Genomic DNA, 18808 nt, shown 5'->3' on the forward strand with positions numbered 1-18808 from the left:
TAGACAAGCACAGACCTTAAAATAAGCAATATTAAAACTGTTAAAACTCATCCATCTCACAGGTGCTGATTAACTGAGCCCCTCTTCAATCAGGCATAGCTACAGCTTTGATTGGACAAAAGACTGATTTCAATATTGTTATCCTGATAAGAAGATGACCAAACATGGACTGACTTGCCAGTTTGCAGAGACTGTGCACTTGTGTACCTTTGTGTCCTGAAAAGACCTTTGATGTATATGTTCTAATTGTAATACATTTCAATGTTAACTCTACACCACAAAATGAACATGGGTCATATGCTACATGCATGTTTGCTCAATGTGCATGTGCATGTATCAAGACCATTGATTAGTTCATTCTCACACTGCTAAAAACATATGCAAGACTGAGTAATTTATAAAGGAAATAGATTTAATTGACTCACAGTTCAGCATGGCAGGGAGGCCTCAGGAAAATTACTATCATAGCGGAAAGCACCTCTTCACAGGGCAGCAGGAGAGAAAATGAGTGCCAAGCACAGGGGGATGCTCCTTATGGAACCATCAGATCTCATAAGAAGTCACTCACTGTCACAAGAACAGCATGGGGGAAAGTGTCCCCATGATTCAATTACTTCCCACTGGGTCCCTTCCATGACACATGGCAATTATTACAATTCAAGGTGAAATTTGGGTGGGGACACAGAGCCGAACCTTATCAGTTAGCCTGTGGCTCCTCCCAAATCTCATGTCCTCACATTTCAAGACAATCATGCCCTTCCAACAGTTCCCCAAAGTCTTAACTGATTCCAGCATTAACACAAAAGTCCAAGTCCAAAGTCTCATCTGATACAATACAAGTCCCTTCTGCTTGTGAGTCTGTATAATCCAAAGCAAGTTAGTTACTTCCTATATGCAATGGGGGTACAGATGTTGGGTAAACACGCCCCTTAGGAATGGGACAAATTGGCCAAAACAAAGGGTCTACAGGCCCCATGCAAGGCCAAAATCCAATAGGGCAGTCATTAAACCTTAAAGTTCCAAAATGAATGATCTCCTTTGACTCCATGTGTCACATCCAGGTCATGCTGCTACAAGAGGTGGGCTCCCATTGGTTTTACCCCTGTGACTTTTTTACCCCCTTCTGGCTGCTTTCATAGCTGGCATTGAGAGCCTGCAGCTTTTCCAGGTGCATGGTGCAAGCTGTTGGTGGATCTATCATTCTGGGGTCTGCAGGACAGTGACTCTCTTCTCACAGCTCCACTAGGCAGTGCTCCAGTGGGGACTCTGGGTGGGGGATCCAACCCCACATTTCCCTTCCATACTGCCCTAGCACATGTTCTCCATGAGGGCTCTGCCTCTGTAACATACTTCTTCCTGGACATCCAGGCTTTTCCCTACATCCTCTGAAATCTAGGCAGAGGTTCCCAAGTCTCAATTTTTGACTGCTGTGCACCTGCAGGCCCAACATCACATGGAAGCTGCCAAGGCTTGGGGCTTGCACACTCTGAAGCAACAGCCTGAGCTTTACATTGGCCACTTTTAGCCATGGGTGGAGTTCCTGGGACACAGGGCACTAAGCCCCTAGGCTGCACAGAGCAGGAGACCCCTGGACCCAGCCCAGGAAACCATTTTACCCTCCTAGACCTCCAGGCCTGTGATGGGAGGGTTTGCCTTTATGGTCTCCGATATGCCTTGGAGATATTTTCCCCATTGTATTGGTGATTAGCATTTGACTCCTCCTTACATACACAAAGTTCTGCTGCATCCTTTAATTTCTTTCCAGAAAATGGGTTTTTCTTTTCTATTGCTTTACCAGGCTGCCTATTTTTCAAACTTTTATGCTCTGCTTCCTCTTGAATGCTTTGCTGCTTAGAAATTTCTTCCACCAGATACCCTAAATCATCTCTCTCAAGTTCAAAGTTCCACAGATCTCTAAGACAGGGGCAAAATGCTGCCAGTGTTTTTGCATAGCAAGAGTGACCTTTACTCCAGTTCCCAAAAAGTTCCTCGTCTCCATCTGAGACCACCAGCCTGGACTTCATTGTCTGTATCACTATCAGCATTTTGGTCAAAAGCATTCAACAAGTCTAGGAAGTTCCAAACTTTCCCACATCTTTCTGTCTTCTGAGCCTTCCAAATCTCTAGGAAGTTCCAGACTTTCCCACATTTTTCTATCTTCTTCTGAGCCCTCCAAACTTTTCCAACCTCTGCCTGTTACCTAGTTCCAAAGTGAATTCCACATTTTCGGTTATTTTTACAGCAGCACTCCACTCTTTCCCAGTACCAACTTGTATTAGTTCTTTGTCATGCTGCTAATAAAGACATACCTGAGACTGGGCAATTTATGAAGGAAAGAGGTTTAATTGACTCACAGTTTAGCATGGTTTGGAAGGCCTCGGGAAACTTACAATCTTTGTGGAAGGCACCTCTTCACAGGGCGGCAGGAGAGAGAATGAGTGCTGAGCAAAGGGGGAAGCCCCTTATAAAATCATCAGATCTCATGAGAAATCAGTCACTATAACAGGAACAGTATGAGGGAAACGGTCCCCATGATTCAATTACCCTCCCACTGGGTCCCTTCCATGGCACGTGGCAATTATTACAATTCAAGGTGAGATTTGGGTGGGGACATAGAGCCAAACCTTATCACTTAGCCCATAGTTCCTTCCAAATCTCATGTCCTCACAGTTCAAGACACAATCATGCCTTTCCAACAGTCCCCCCAAAGTCTTAACTCATTCAAGCATTAACACAAAAGTCCAAGTCTAAAGTCTCATCTGAGACAAGGCGAGTCCCTTCCACCTATAAGCCTATGAAATCCAAAGCAAGTTAGTTACTTCCTAGATATAATGGGGCTAAAGGCATTGGGTAAATAAATTTGTCCAAATAGGAGATATTGACCAAAATAAAAGGGCTGCAGACCCCATGCAAGTCCAAAATCCAACAGGGCAGTCGTTAAAGCTTAAATTTCCAAAATATTATACTCCATGTCTCACATCCAGGTCACGCTGATGCAAGAGATGGGCTCCCACAGTTTTGGGCAACCACCTTCATGAATATTTATTGCTCTTTCTGTAACCTGTTGAATATGTATGTTTAGCCAATCCATTCAGCATAAAGTTCTTACCCCAACCCCTCCTGCTTTGAAGGGCCTGTCTCTGGCCTTGGTCAGAGACAAATTGTGTATATGTGTGTGCGTGTGTGTTTCCAGTGAACAAACTTGACATACACTACTGAACTCTAAAGTGAAAGGCCAGTAGAGAAAACCAGGTCAGAGGTCATTTGCTTTACTCAACTAGCACAGGTGGATGGAATATGCCTACTGCCCTAATGGAGTGAGACAGGTCTACACATGTGCAGACTGATAAAGGAAACAGAGAACAGAGCCCTGAAGTGCTGGTGTGGGCATCACATTTGCAGCACTGCTAGCTTTTTGGTCAGCCTTTGCATTTAAAGACAAAGCTGATAAATGTACGACTATGTAATAGACTTGTGTTTGTGTTTGTGTTTGTTATCCTGTTGTTTTTTTTTGTTTTGTTTCGTTTTTGAGACAGTGTCTCACTCTTGTTGCCCAGGCTGGAGTGCAATGGCACCATCTTGGCTCACCACAACCTCTGCCTTCTGGATTCAGGTGATTTTCCCTCTTCAGCCTCCTGTGTAGGTGGGCTTATAGGCATCTGCCCCATGCCCGGTCAATTTTTGTATTTTTAGTAGAGATGGGGGTTTCACCATGTTGGCCAGGCTGGTCTTGAACTCCTGGCCTCAAGTGATCCACCCACCTTGGCCTCCCAAAGTGCTGGGATTACAGGAATGTGCCACCGTGTGTGGCCAAAGATTTCTTTTCCTTTTCTTTTCTTTTTTTTGAGACAGGGTCTCACTCTGTCACCCAAGCTGAAGTGCAGTGGCACCATCTCAGCTTACCGCAACCTCTGCTGTTATTCTTAAAAACTCAGAAAGGTGGGGACCACATAAGGCTTGAACACAAGACCACATGATCCCCAATGATCTTACTTGCTTTCATGGGCTTTTGACGCACCCATTTTCCCGTAAACATCCAGGCAACTCTCTCTGCCCTCTCCTGGGGAAGGAAGATGATGTCTCCCAAATGCCAAAAAAATAAACATCCCCAAGCCCCCCCACAAAAGAAAGAAAATGTATATATACAAAATATAATACTTTTAACCATAAAAAGGAAGGAAATTCTTTCATTTGTGATGACATGGATGAACCTGAAGGAAATTTTGTTAAGTGAAATAAGCCAGGCACAGAAAGACAAATATCACATAATCTCGTTGTATTAGTTTGTTCTCACACTGCTCTGAAGAACTTCTCAAGACTAGGTAGTGTATATGAAAAAGATATAAAGTAAAGAGGTTTCATTGACTCACAGTTCCACATGGCTGGGAGGCTTCAGGAAACCTATAATCATGGCAGAAGGGGAAGCAGTCACATCTTACATGATGGCAGGCAAGAGAGTATGTACCTAGTTCCAAAGTGAATTCCACATTTTCGGTTATTTTTACAGCAGCACTCCACTCTTTCCCAGTACCAACTTGTATTAGTTCTTTGTCACGCTGCTAATAAAGACATACCTGAGACTGGGCAATTTATGAAGGAAAGAGGTTTAATTGACTCACAGTTTAGCATGGTTTGGAAGGCCTCGGGAAACTTACAATCTTTGTGGAAGGCACCTCTTCATAGGGCGGCAGGAGAGAGAATGAGTGCTGAGCAAAGGGGGAAGCCCCTTATAAAATCATCAGATCTCATGAGAGTATGGAGGAGGAACTGTCAAACACTTATAAAACCATCAGATGTTGTGAGAACTCAGTCATTATCATGCAAACAGCAAGAGAGAAACTGCCCCCATGGTCCAGTCACCTCCCACCAAGTCCCTCCCAAGACACTTGGGGATTACAGGGATTACAATTTGAAATGAGATTTGGGTGGGGACACAGAGCCAAACCATATCACTCATTCATATGTAGGATCTCAAAAAGTTGATCTCATAGTGGTAGAGAGTAGAGTGGTGGTAACCAGAGGCTAGGGCGGTTGTAGGGGAGGGAGAAATGGGAAAATGTTGGTCAAAAGATACATAATTATAGTGAGATAAGAGGAATAAATATCAAGAAATCTATTTTATGGCAAGGTGACTATAACTAAAGATGAAATACCGTATTACTGAAAAATACAAGGAGAGTGGATGTTATGCCTTCTCATGACAAAAATGATAGCTGTGAGGTAATGTATTTGTTAAGCAGTGAGATTTAACCACGTCACAATGTATATATACTTCAAAACATCATATTATACCTGATAAAAACGTATAATGTTATCTGTCAACTGAGAAAATTAAAAAAAAAAAAAAAAGAAATAGTAGACTATGACGACGTCCCAAAAAGAAAGGTCACAATAGAGAATTCACCATGTCATAATACGCTCATTCTACCCCTAGACAGTCATATTAAATTAATCTAATAACTGAATCATTCTTCTTTCTGTTAAATGCAAGGTGATCACCTTGTTTCTTCAGCCTGCTCTGAAGAAGCAGTTTCTGATAGAACTGCTGATGTTCTATCAGAAACCATATCTAACAATTTCTCTTATCCTCTTCTGTCACAGAGTGCCTTAAAAAATTAAATTTGGCCATCTTGATACATGGTCATGTTCAAATCATGAGTGGAAGTTGACTATTCAAGATGCAATGGAACTTGGCCATAGAGCCTAGGGACTTAAGCCAAATGTTACAGCTATGTTAAAGAAGCATTGATGAGAAGCCAGTATGCCATTCACTCATTCACCCGTTTATCCATTTATCCATTCTATTATGTTCTTAATAGCTACCAGAGACTCTTTAAGGTTCTGTAGATAAAAGAAGAAATTAAAAACAAATCTAAGTTTTACGGAACTTATACTTGAACTTGGAAGGTAGTTATTTTTCTTAGCAGGAAATTAATAAATGCAATAAACTGAGATAAATGTTCTGATGAAAAAGAAGATGGTCCTTTAAGAATGTATTAGTTTTAAAGGGTTGTAACAAAGTATCTTTGACTGGGTGCCTTAAGCAACAGAAATTTATTATGTCTTGTCTCTGGAGGAATTAAGCCTGAGATCAAGAGGTCAGTAGGTTTGATTTCTTCTGAGAAAGCAACTGCTTCATGTACCTTCCCTAGCTTTTGGTGGTTTGCCAGAAATCTTTGGTGTTCTTTGGCTTATGAATGCATTATTCTTATCTCTACTTTCATCATTTCATGATGTTCCCCCTGTAATTTTTAAAAAAATTTCCCTTTTTAAAAAATAAAGACACCAGCATTATTGAATTAGACAATAATTAGCCTAATGCCCTCAGCTTACTTCATTGTATCAGGAATGACCCCATTTCCAAATAAAGTCACATTTTTAGATACGGGAAGTGAGGAATTGAGCACACAAACTTTGGGGGGATACAGTTTAACCAGTAGAAATCCACTCTTCACCTTCACTAATTCATATCCTGATGAAACGCAAAATATAATCACCTCACTCCAATATCCCCCAATATCTTAACTCATTCATTATAATTAACTAAGTCCAAAATCTCAACTAAATATCAAAATAAATATGGATCAGACTCAAGATATGATTAATTCCATGACAAAAGTCCTCTCCATCTGTGAACCTGAAAACCTAGAAAATACGTTATCTTTTTTAAAATACTATGATCCGACAGGCATAGCATAGACATTTCCATTTTAAAAGGGAAGAACCAGGTAGAAGAAAAGGGATGCAGGTCTCAAACAAGTCCAAAAACCAATGGAGAAAATTATATTAGATTTTAAGGCTCTTTGGATCCATGTTCAGCATACTTTGGTACAAGCTGACAGCATGTCAGCTGAGATGGTTGATGGTGTCCACTTGTCATATACCTGATCTCTTTAGCAAGTGGTAATCCATACACCCAAGGGGGGTGTCTCTTGGTATTCTCTTCAGAGTCTCTCTCTCTGCAATGTGACTAGAATAAGGATTTTTCAAATGCTTGTATTCAAATTCTCATTTATTTTTCTCAAAAAATGTTTCTCTTCAGTTTATCTCTTTCCTCATGTTATTTTAAACAGTAAGAAAAAAATTAGGGTATTCCTTCAACATTGCACTTAGAGGTCTCCTCAGCGAAATATCCGAGTTCATTATTCAACAGAACACAATACAGCCAAGAGAGCCAAGTCCCTTCTCACTATATAATGAAGATTGCCTTTCTTCCCATTTTCTTCCCATATACCTCATCTCCACCTGAGACCTAATCAGAACCATCTTTAACATTTACATTTCTAGCAACATTCTATTGATGAAGACACGTTTATTCTAAAAGATCATAGAGGCTTTCTCTTTGACTGTCCTATTTTTCTTTCTAAGTCCATACCAGAATCTCCTTTAATGTCCCTATTTACCAATAATCTCTTCAAGGCAACCTATACTTTTTCTATTACACCTCATTTATATTATACCTCATTCTTCCAGTTTAAACCCATTATATTATATACCTCATTCTTCCAGCTGATACTAACTTTCCAATTCCAAAGCCATCTCCACAGTTTTAGGTATTTGTTACAATGTACCCCATGCCACTTTTCTAAACTATTCCTTTTCTAAGGCCTCTAAAAGAAAAGACCACGAACTGGGTGGCCTAAACAACAGAAATTTCACAGTTCTGGAGGCTTTAAGTCCAAGATCAAGTGTTAGCAGATTTGAGCGTCAGCAGATTTGATTCGTTCCGATGGCTGTGAAAGAACCTGTCGTGTGCCTACTCAGTAGGTTCCAGTGGTTTGATGAAAATCTTCAGTGTTCTTTGGCTTATCAATGCATAACCTTAATATCTGTTCTTATGTTCACACGGTGTTCTCCATAGCATGTCCTTCTCTGTGTTCAAATTTTCCCTTTTTGTAAGGCATAGTCATATGAAATGGAGGCCCAATGTAAAGACTTTATCTTAATTGGCTCATTTGCCAGGAAGACACTATTTAAAAATTAACGGGTATTGCAGCTTTCTCTCTAAGAAGAAAAGACTAGTCATTTTCAAAAAATTATACTGGGACAATGAGATAGTCACATACAAATAATAAACTGGATTCATTTTTTCATATCATATGAAAAAATTATTTCAAAATGGATCAAAACTCTTAAATGTAAGAACTGCGACCAGGCACGGCGGCTTACTCCTGTAATCCCAGCACTTTGGGAGGCCGAGGAGGGCGAGACCATCCTGGCTAACACTGTGAAACCCCGTCTCTACTAAAAATACAAAAAAATTAGCCGGGCGTGTAGTCCCAGCTACTCAGGAGGCTGAGGCAGGAGAATGGCGTGAACCCGGGAGGCAGAGCTTGCAGTGAGCCGAGATCGCACCACTGCACTCCAGCCTGGGCAACAGTGACACTCCGTCTCAAAAAAAAAAAAAAAGAAAAAAAAGAACTGCAATTGTATACGTCTTAGAACAACACATAGGTGTCAATCCACATGACCTTGGATTTGGCAATAGATTCTAAGATATGATACCAAATGCACAAGCAAACAATATATAAATTGGACTTTATTAAAATTAAAAACTTTTATGTATCAAATAACATTATCAAGAATATGAGAAGACAACCAGTAGAATAAAAGTAAATATTTGTAAATCATATATTCCATAAGGGACTTATATCTAGAATATATAAAGAAGTATACAACTTAATAATAAAGACAACCTAATTAAAAAATAGGCAAAGACTCTGAATAGAAATTTATCCAAGGAAGATACACGCCAATAAGTATTTTTGAAAATGCTTGACATTAGTCATCGGGGAAATGCAAATCACTTTATACCCACTAGGTTGGGTATATCCACTAGGCTGATTAGAATAAAAATTATGTAATAACAAGTGTTGATGAGGATGTGGAGAAATTAGGACTTTTCTACACTGCTTATGGGAATGTAAATTGTTGTAGCCACTTTGGAAGACTGTCTGACAATATCCCATCACTTCACATCTGTTAGGATGTCTTTTATCAACAAACAAACAAACAAACAAACAAAAAAGATAACAGGTGTTATCTTTTATCTTTATTATCTTTAAGATAATAGCGTGTAACCCTTATATGCTATTTGTGGAAATGTACAATGGTATAATCACTAAGAAAAACATTATTAAGGTTTCTTTAACAATTAAAAATGTGGGAAAGTGTTGAGTGAAATAGTTGTAGAGTGGCCCACTCTCATCATGGACTTCCAGAATCCTAGCTGTAGGAGATCCCGTAACTCCCACAGACATCTGAGCTGGCTAGGAGAAATGCCAGGAGAGCTGGCAGAGACAGAACTCCAGATTGCACAGACAGAGGGTTTGGCACAGGATTGGCTGCAGTGGAGCATGGACATGGATGTCCATCCCTTAAGGCTTACCATACTCCTCTGGGTGGCTTTAGCCTTTGTTGGCTGCAGGGGCTGGATAGAAATGAGCTATCTGCTCAAAGGGTGGGGCCAGCTTGATCAGAGTGCCCCCATCTGCTGGCCTCGCTCAGAATTTCTGCCTGGCTGCACCCACTTGAAGCATGGCCTTGGCTGCATTAACCCACAATTGCTGTCCCACCAAAGCATTTTTGCCAGCATGTCCCCACATAGATGGTTTTGCCAGTGGACTGAGAACACCTCAGCCCCTTCAGTGCAGCAGGTCCTTTACCTCAAGTGGCCCGGAAAAAAAGGTGTTGGCCTAGTTTCAGACCCCTAGGGGTAGAGCACACAGCCTAACAGTGCTGAGCTGATCCTTGGCCCCATGAAATTATCCAGAAACCGAAGCCGATCAACTAAAGCCAACTTATAGCACAGTTACAGCACAGTTAAACACTCAAAGGCATCAAAGAATATAAAATAAAAGAGCCCCATCCAAAGGACAGCAAAGACTAGTAAAATATTAGCCCACACAGATGGAAAGAACCAGTGCAAGAACTCTGGCGCTGTAGAAACCAGAGTATCTTACCTCCAAACTACTATGCTAGCTACCCAGCAATGTCTACATGGCAATGAAGATCATTGAAATACAGGAGAAAGCTGAAACCCAATCAAAGGAATCTAATAAATCCAATAAAATAATACAAAAGCTTAAAGATAAAATAGCCATTTTAAGAAAGAACCAAACTAATCTATTAGAGCTGGAAACTCACTATAAAAATTTCATAATATAATTGGAAGTACTAACAGCAGAAACGGAGGATCAGAGCTTGAAGATCAGTTCTCCAAATCAACTCAGTCAGATAAAAATACAGGATAAAAATAATAAAAGTCAGATAAAAATAATAAAAAATGAATGAAACTTCAAGAAATACGAGTTTATGTAAAGAGACCAAACCTACAACTGATTTGCGTCACAGAAAGAGAGGGAGAGAGACCAAGGAACTTGGAGAACATATTTGAAGATATTGTCCCTGAAAATTTACCCAACCTTGCTAGAGAGGTTGACATGCAAATTCAGGAAATTCAGAGTACCCCAGCAAGATATTACACAAGATGACAATTCCTAAGACACATAGTTATCCAATTCTCCAAGATCAAGTTAAATAAAAAATATGAAAGATAGCAAGAGAGAAGAGGCAAATCATATACAAAGGGAATCCTTATCAACACTAACAGTGGAACTTTCATCAGAAACTTTGCAAGCCTGAAGAGATTAAAGGCCTACATTCAGCATTCTTAAACAAAAGAAATTCTAACCATGATTTCATATCCAGCCAAACTTAACTTTACAAGTGAAAGAGAAACATAGTTCTTTTCAGACAAACAAATACTAAGAGAATTTGTTGCCATTAGCCCAGCCTTATAAGAGGTCCTTCAGGGAGTGTTGAACATGGAAATAAAAGGTTGTTACCTGTCACAGAAAAGAAAAAAAACACAAGTAAATATTCCACTGACACAATATGCAACTATACAATCAATTCTATATAACAACCAGCTAATAATACTATGACAGGATCAAATCCTTACATATCAATATTAACCTTGAACATAAGCAGGCTAACCACTCCACTTAAAAGGCACAGAATGGTAAGTTGGATAAAGAAGCAAGATTCAATTACATGCCATCTTCAAGAGACCCATCTTTCATGTAAAGACACAGACTTAAATAGATGGAGGAATATCTATAAAGCAAATGGAAAACAAACAAAAAAGAGCAGGGGTTGATCCTTCATTTTGGGAAAAAAGAAACAGACTTTAAACCAAAAGCTATCAAAGAGGATGAAGAAGGGCATTACATGATGATACAAGCTTCAATTCTACAAGAAGGCTTAACTATCCTAAAGATGTGTACATTCAGCACTGGCACAACCAGATTCATCAAACAAGTTCTCAGAGACCTATGAAGAGACCTAGCTAATTTCACAATAGTAGTAGGAAAATACAACACCCTACTGACAGTGTTAGATAAATCATTGAGGCAGAAAACTAACAAAGATATTCAGGAACAAAATTTCACACTTGACCAAATTGACCTAACAGGCATATAAGGAATATTCCACTCAACAACAACAGAATATACACTCTTTTCATCTGCACACGGCACATACTCTGCACTGCATACATTTTTGGCCACATGCTTGGCCATAAAGCAATGCTCAAGAAATTTAAAAAACAGAAATTATATCAACCACACTCTCAGATGACAGTGCAACAAAAATAGAAATCAATACCAAGAAGATCTCTGAAAACCATACAAGTATTTGGAAATTAAACAACTTACTCCTGAATGACTTTTGGGTAAGAAATAAAATTAGTGCAGAAATCAATTTGAAACTAATGAAAACAAAAATAAAACATAACAGAATCTCTGGAACACAGCTAAAGCAGTGTTAAGAGAAAAGTTTATAGCACTAAAGGCCTACATCAAAAAGTCAGAAATATCTTAAATTTATACCTAACATCACATTTACAGGAACTAGAAAAAACAAAAGGAAACCAACCCCAAAACTAGCAGAAGAAAAATAATAATCAAAATCTAAATTGAACTGAATAAAATTGAGATGTGAAAATTCACGAAAAAAATCAAGAAAACAAAAATTGTTTTTTTGAAAGAATAAGATACATAGACCACTAGCCAGATTAATACACAGTAAAACAAGAGAAGATCCAAATAAACACAATTAGAAATGACAAAGGGGACATTACCATGGAACCCACAGAAATACAAAAAACTCTCAGAGACCATTATGAACATTCCTATGCTGAAAAACCAGAAAATCTAGAAGAAATAGATAAATTCCTGAAAACATACAACCTGCCAAGATTGAACCAGGAAGACACTGACTACCTAAACAGATTAATAACAAGTTCTGAAATTGAATCCATAATAAAATACCTACCAACCGACAAAAGCCATGGATCAGGCAGATTCACATCTGAATTATACCTGATAGATAAGGAAGAACTGATACCAGTCCTACCAAAATTATTCCAATATATTGAGAAAGGGAGAGTCTGCCCTAAATCATTCTATGAGGTCAGTGTTATTCTGATACCAAAACCTAACAGAAACAGAAAGGAAAAAAACAAAACAAAACAAAACAAAACCCTTCAAGACAATATGCCTGATAAATATTGATGCAAAAGTCCTCAAAAAAAAAAAAAAAAAAAAATACTAGCAAACTAAATCCAGCAGCACAGTAAAAGCTAAGCCACCGTGATCAAGTAAGCTTTACTCCTGGGATGCAAAGTTGGTTCAACATATGCAAATCAGTAAATGTGATTTATGACATTAAAAAAAAAACAAACAAAAATCATGTGATTATCTAAATAGACGCAGAAAAGATTTCAATAAATTCAACATTCTTTCATTTTAAAAACTGTCAACAAACTAGGTATCAAAGGAACATATCTCAAAATAATAAGCGACATCTATGACAAACCCACAGCCAACATCATGTCACAAACAGGCAAAAGCTGAAATCATACCTCTTGAGAACCAGAACAAGACAAAGTTGCCCACTCTCACTACTCCTGGTTCAACATAGCACTGGAAGTTTTAGCCAGAGCAGTCAGGCAAGAGAAAAAAAAAAAAATAAAAGACATCCATATAGAAAGGGAGGATGTCAAACTACCTCCTTTTGCAGATAATATGATTCTATACCTAGAAAACCCCATAACCTTTGCCCCAAATTTCCCAGAAATTATAAACAACTTCAGCAAAGTTTCAGAATACAATATCAATGTACCAAAATTAGTAGCATTTCTATACAACTAATAATACCCAAGTTGAGAGCCAAACCAAGAACACAGTTCCTTTCACAATAGCCACACAAAGAATAAAATACCTAGGAATATGGCTAACCTGGGAGGTAAAAGATCTCTACAACAAGAGTTACAAAATGCTACTAAAAGAAATCAGAGTTGATACAAACAAATGGAAAGACATTCCATTCTCATGGATATTGTTCATTCTAATAGATATTGTTAAAATGACTATATTCTCCAGAGCAATTTATAGATTCAATGATATTCTGATCAAACTACCAATGTCATTTTTCACAGAATTAGAAAAACTATTCTAAACTTTATATGGAACCCAAAAAAGATTCCAAATAACCAAACTAATACTATGAAGAAACAACAAAGCTGGAGGCATCACACTATCCAAATTCAAGCTATACTACAAAGTTACAGTCACCAAAGTAGCATGGTGCTAGAACAAAACAGATACATAGACCAATGGAACAGGTTAGAGAACCCAGAAATAAACCTGCACACCTACAACCATTGGATCTTCAATGAAGTTGACAATGACAAGTAATGGAAACAGGACTTCCTATTCAAGAAATAGTGTCAGGATAACTGACTAGTTATATACAGAAAATTAAAACTAGAACCCTTCCTTTCACCATATAAAAAATCTACTCAATATAAAGTTAAAAAAAAACTTATATATGTAAAACCTACAACTATAAATGCCCTAGAAGAAACCTAGGAAACACTATTCTGGACATTGGTCTTGGCAAAGACTTCATGACAAAGACTCCAAAAGCAAATGTAACAACAAAAACAAAAAATTGACAAGTGAGATCTAATTAACGATCTCCTGTACAGCAAATTAGACTATCAACAGAATGAAAAGAGCCTACAGAATGGGAGCAAGTATTTGCAAACTATGATTCTGAGAAAGGTATAATATCTAGACTCCATAAGGAACTTAAACAAATCAACAAGCAGAAACCACACAACTTCATTAAAAATGGTCAAAAGCCATGAATAGATCTTTCTCAAAAGAAGATCCATGCAACTAACAAGCATGTGAAAAATACTCAATATCACTAATCAATAGAGAAATGCAAATCAAAACCACAGGGAGATACCAACTCACGCCAGTCAGAATAGCTGTTATTAAAAAGTCAAAAAATAACTGATGCTGGTGAGGTTGTAGAGAAAAGGGAACATTTATACATTGCTGGTGGAAATGCCAATTATATGCTAACTTTTTTTATATGGTGAAAGGAAGGGATCCAGTTTTAATTTTCTGCATACAGCTAGCCAGTGATCCAGTTGCTATTTGCTGAATACTTCAGCCACTGTTGAAAGCAGTTTGGAGATTTCTCAAATAACTTAAAACAGAACTAATATTTGACCCAGCAATCCCATTACTGGTATACACCCAAAGGAATATAAATTGTTCTGCTAAAAGATACATGCATGTATATAGTTTTTTGTTTGTTTCATTAGTTTGTTTTTTTGGTTTAGAGTCTCACTCTTTTCTCCCAGGCTGGAGTGCAATGGCGCGATCTTGGCTCACGGCAACCTCCGCCTCCTGGGTTCAAGTGATTCTCCTGCCCCAGCCTCCCAAGTAGCTGGGACTACAGGTGCCTGCCACCACAAAAGGCTGAGGTTTTGTGTTTTTAGTAGAGATGGGGTTTCACCATGTTGGCCAGACTGGTCTCGAACTCCTGACCTCAGATGATCCACTGGCATCAGCCTCCCAAAGTGCATGTGTATGCTTATTGCACTTTTCATAATAGTAGTGACATGGAATCAATCTAGATGGCCATTAACAGTGGTTTAGATAAATAAAATGTGGTACATATACAATATGGTACAGTACAGAGTAATAAAAAAAAAAATTCATGTCCTTTGCAGGAACCTAGATGCAGCTGCAAGGCATTATCTGAAGCAAAATAACACAGGAACAGAAAACCAAATACCACTTGTTCTCACTAATAAGTAGGAGCTAAACACTGAGTATGCAAGGACACAAAAAGAAGCACAATAGACGCTGGTGGTTTACTTAAAGGTGGAGGGTGAGAGGAGGGTGAAGACTGAAAAACTACCTATCAGGTACTGTGCTCACTACCTGGGTGACAAAATCATTTGTATACCAATCCCAGCCGATATGCAATTTATTGATGTAACAAACCTGCACCTGTAGTCCCTGAATCTAAAATAAAAGTTGGAAGAAAAAATATGAATACCATATGACCCAAGATTTCCTCTTCTTGGTATTTATGCAAAATAATTAAAATAGGAAGTTGAAGAGATATTACCAGTGCTCCCATGTATATCACAGTATTATTCAAAATAGACAAGCTGTGAAAACTACCTAAATGTCCCAGTTTTGAGTGAATAGATAAGAAAATGTGGTATAAGGTATATAGATAAGGAATGTTATTCTTTCTTAAAGAAGGAAATTCTGCAATAGTTACAGCATGAATGAACCTTGAAGGCATTCTGCTAAGTGTAATAAGCCAGCCATAAGAGAATAAATACTGCATGAGTCCACATATGTAGAGTATCTATAATAGCCAAAATAAAACGGTGGTTGGCTGGGGCTGGAGGAAGGGGGAAATGGAAGCTGCTATTCGATGGGCGTACAATTTCAGATATGCCAGATGAATAAGCTCTGTAGATCTGCTGCACAACACTGTGCTTGTAGTTCGTAATCCTGCACTGTAAACTTGAAATTTGTTAAGTGGTTGATCTCATGTGTTCTTATCATAATAAAATTCTAATACATACCTCACTGTGTGGTTTTAGAGAAATAATATTGCCGACAGTGTTGGGTTTGCCTCTTCCAATCAGAATCATTTGCTAATACACTAGAGATCCTCTCAGAGCTATTTCTCTGCCTCTTGCAGAGAACCACTTGGTACAAACTGATCTCTAAAATGTCTATGAGGGTACATTAGATCTCTGTGAGCTGTTCTGTCTTTCTTTTTGGTTCACACATTTCAAAGTTAGGGGAAGCCCCAGATTCTCACTTACTTGTGGTCATATAGGAACTCTGATGTGTGGTAAGATATAAAAATATAAGATAGAATGGGGTCCAGGCACTAGAGGTTGAAGTTGTTTAAATTAAAACACAGTGAACAGGCTAATTCTTTTGGGTGGAAGATAATTCCTTTCTTATCTCATTTACAGACATGACTGTCCTTAGAAGTTACAATTTCAGGGAGAAATCAGCAAACACATTAGACAAAGCACCTAAATGACTCATTCTCTAACTCTTAATTACCATCATCTACATTCTCAAGAGTGGTCAATTATACCTAGTTTACATAAAGTAATATGAATATTATGTATTTGAGTAGCTCAGAATACCAATATCATTTGTATATAAAGCAGTTATTTGTTCAGTGTCCATAAGTCAAATTTGAATTTGGAGGATGTTTTAGCAGTTTGTGACATCTTCTCAAGATGAAATCTGTTTCCTAACTAGCTGAATGATGTGATTTTGACCACTTCACTCAATCTCTGAATTTCAGTTTTTTCACTGCACATGAGGAAACAATTCAGTGGCTTCAAAACATCCTTCAAAATTTGATTTTCCCAAATGAATCAAATTATCTCATACACACACACACACACACACACACACATGAATATTAGCAATGATATTTGGCAACAAAGAATGTCTAAAAGAACTTATTCATGGTATCTGAATCCATCATACCTTCTTACCTTTATGCCTCATAAAAGACATAATCAGAAAGGTGCAGGGCAAGAGGGGAAAAAAAAAACAACTATATTTATTCCTTGGATTGTTGGCCCAAACCATAAAGGCAGAACTTTAATGCCTCTTTTCCTTAGATGAACTGGGCATATATAGCTTCAGATCACCACAGTTCTCTGATGAGTACAGAAGATTGTGATTTTGCAATTATCTACTTTTTCCTAATTATAAGGGTGAGAGTGAGGCTCTTTTCAGCTTTCTCCATCTTAGGTGGAATCCGTCTTATTCACTGTTTAATTTGCATCTTATCCCTGTTCTCCTAACATTAGCACACCTAATCCAAGCCAGAACAACAGGCCTGGATGTTAAATCAGGACTATATAAGACCACCTAAGTGTCACTTGGAAAGTAAATTTGCTTTCTGTGCCCTTTTTGCTTTATATATGGAGAGTAAAAAGGAGAAAACTGTCAACCGTCTAGAGCTACTGTGAAGATTAAGTGACACAAAATAATTGTAGCAGGTACCAAATATATGATCTACAAATACATTGTAAGTTTTAGATACCGACTTTCTGCCATTCTACTCTAAAATAAATTAATTATTCTTCAGTTTGCCTGAGTTAACTGTCTGCCTGGGGCAACTTTCTGATGGATTCACACAATGGAACGTGAGAAGAGGAAATATGGTTGGAGAGCTCCTGAGGAGCTGTTGGTGCTGAAGGAAATGTACAGAACCAGGTAATTTACATCAAACAGGGCCAGGATTTCCTTTAACATAGGCAAGTGCCTTCATGCACATCACCAGAAGGTGCCTGGTTTGGCAAGCAAATTACCCAATTATTCCCCCTCCTGGAGTCCAATTCTGAAAAGATATCTCTAGTTTTGGCTAGAGCAACTCCTTCCCAGGACACAGTGCTTGCAACAGAATCATAGGCTGGATTTCACCCTTACCTGCCCCCTTGGTCTGGTTTCTTTGGGCAGGGCACAGTCAGTTCAGTCTTTACCAGGGCCTATTCCTTAAAGATCCCATCCAAACTATAAATCTGTGTGCCCCACCCTGACTTGCAGACCACAGTTTATTTGCTTTTAAATAACTCACAGATAGATTAAAGAACTCCTATGGAAGCATTCTTTTATAAAGAAAAAATTTATTTTTTTTCAAGTTATGAAAACTCTGAATGCAAAATATGATATGAAGAAAATGCATAAAAGTAAAACTAATGAAATAAAATGCACCCTTAATACTCCATTTCCTAGAATTAATAGCTGGTGTGTATATATATATATATAGTATTTCAACCAGATATATATATACATATATTATTTTCTGTGCTTCGATCTTATCTTCATAAACATCATTACCAGTGGCATCAGGGTTTTAGGTGGAGGACTTCAGGCAAAATTTCCACACTGGAATAAAGATTGAACGGTATTTGTTTGATATCCTTGTCCTTGGTGACCTTGAAGCATAAAGAGACAAAAATAAACCAGTTGAGATGCAGGTGGTCATACATTTCTTTCTCCAATCACACTGCCTCTCCTCCCTGTGAGCCACATCTCTTCTTCTATTTCCATCTGAAGGACTCTTTTCTCATTCTCACCTATCTCCTTTAATGAATTCCTGTCCTTGGAGTCACATCTTCCCCCTCTGTTGGGGCCATGAAATGCAATATTCACTCCTACCCAGCATGAGACCAAGTGAAAGGGCAGGAGATGTCAGGGAACAACAGGATAGAGAAAGGAGCTGGTGTGTCCAATGACAAGGGCTAAAGGAAAACTTCTCATTGGGCAGAAAGGTAGGAGGAGCGTACCAAATGTATTCCTGGTGCAACTGCTGTCAAGGAAGGCTTGGGACTTTTGACAAATGGCCCTGAGAACTGGAACAATCAGAAAGCCTTTGCGTT

General features: G+C 38.4%; 1 protein-coding gene across 5 annotated transcripts in view; it reads right to left on the reverse strand.

The window, feature by feature from the left end:
• Window positions 1-8618: 8618 nt before the first annotated feature.
• Window positions 8619-18808, reverse strand: part of PYHIN1 (pyrin and HIN domain family member 1) — a 48328-nt gene continuing 38138 nt past the window's right edge. For 4 of the 5 annotated variants that reach the window (XM_007976591.3, XM_007976592.3, XM_073008237.1 and 1 more), the window contains one exon: window positions 18269-18364. Coding sequence is in view for 1 of the 5 variants with exons in the window: in XM_073008239.1 (XP_072864340.1) it covers window positions 18275-18364 (90 nt within the window). In the remaining 4 variants the exon portion in view is untranslated. Of the gene's footprint in view, window positions 18365-18808 lie in introns of all 5 variants that reach the window. The other variant, XM_073008239.1, reaches the window with a different exon arrangement.

Source organism: Chlorocebus sabaeus, chromosome 20, assembly GCF_047675955.1.
Source record: "Chlorocebus sabaeus isolate Y175 chromosome 20, mChlSab1.0.hap1, whole genome shotgun sequence".
Classification (NCBI taxonomy): Eukaryota; Metazoa; Chordata; class Mammalia; order Primates; family Cercopithecidae; genus Chlorocebus; species Chlorocebus sabaeus.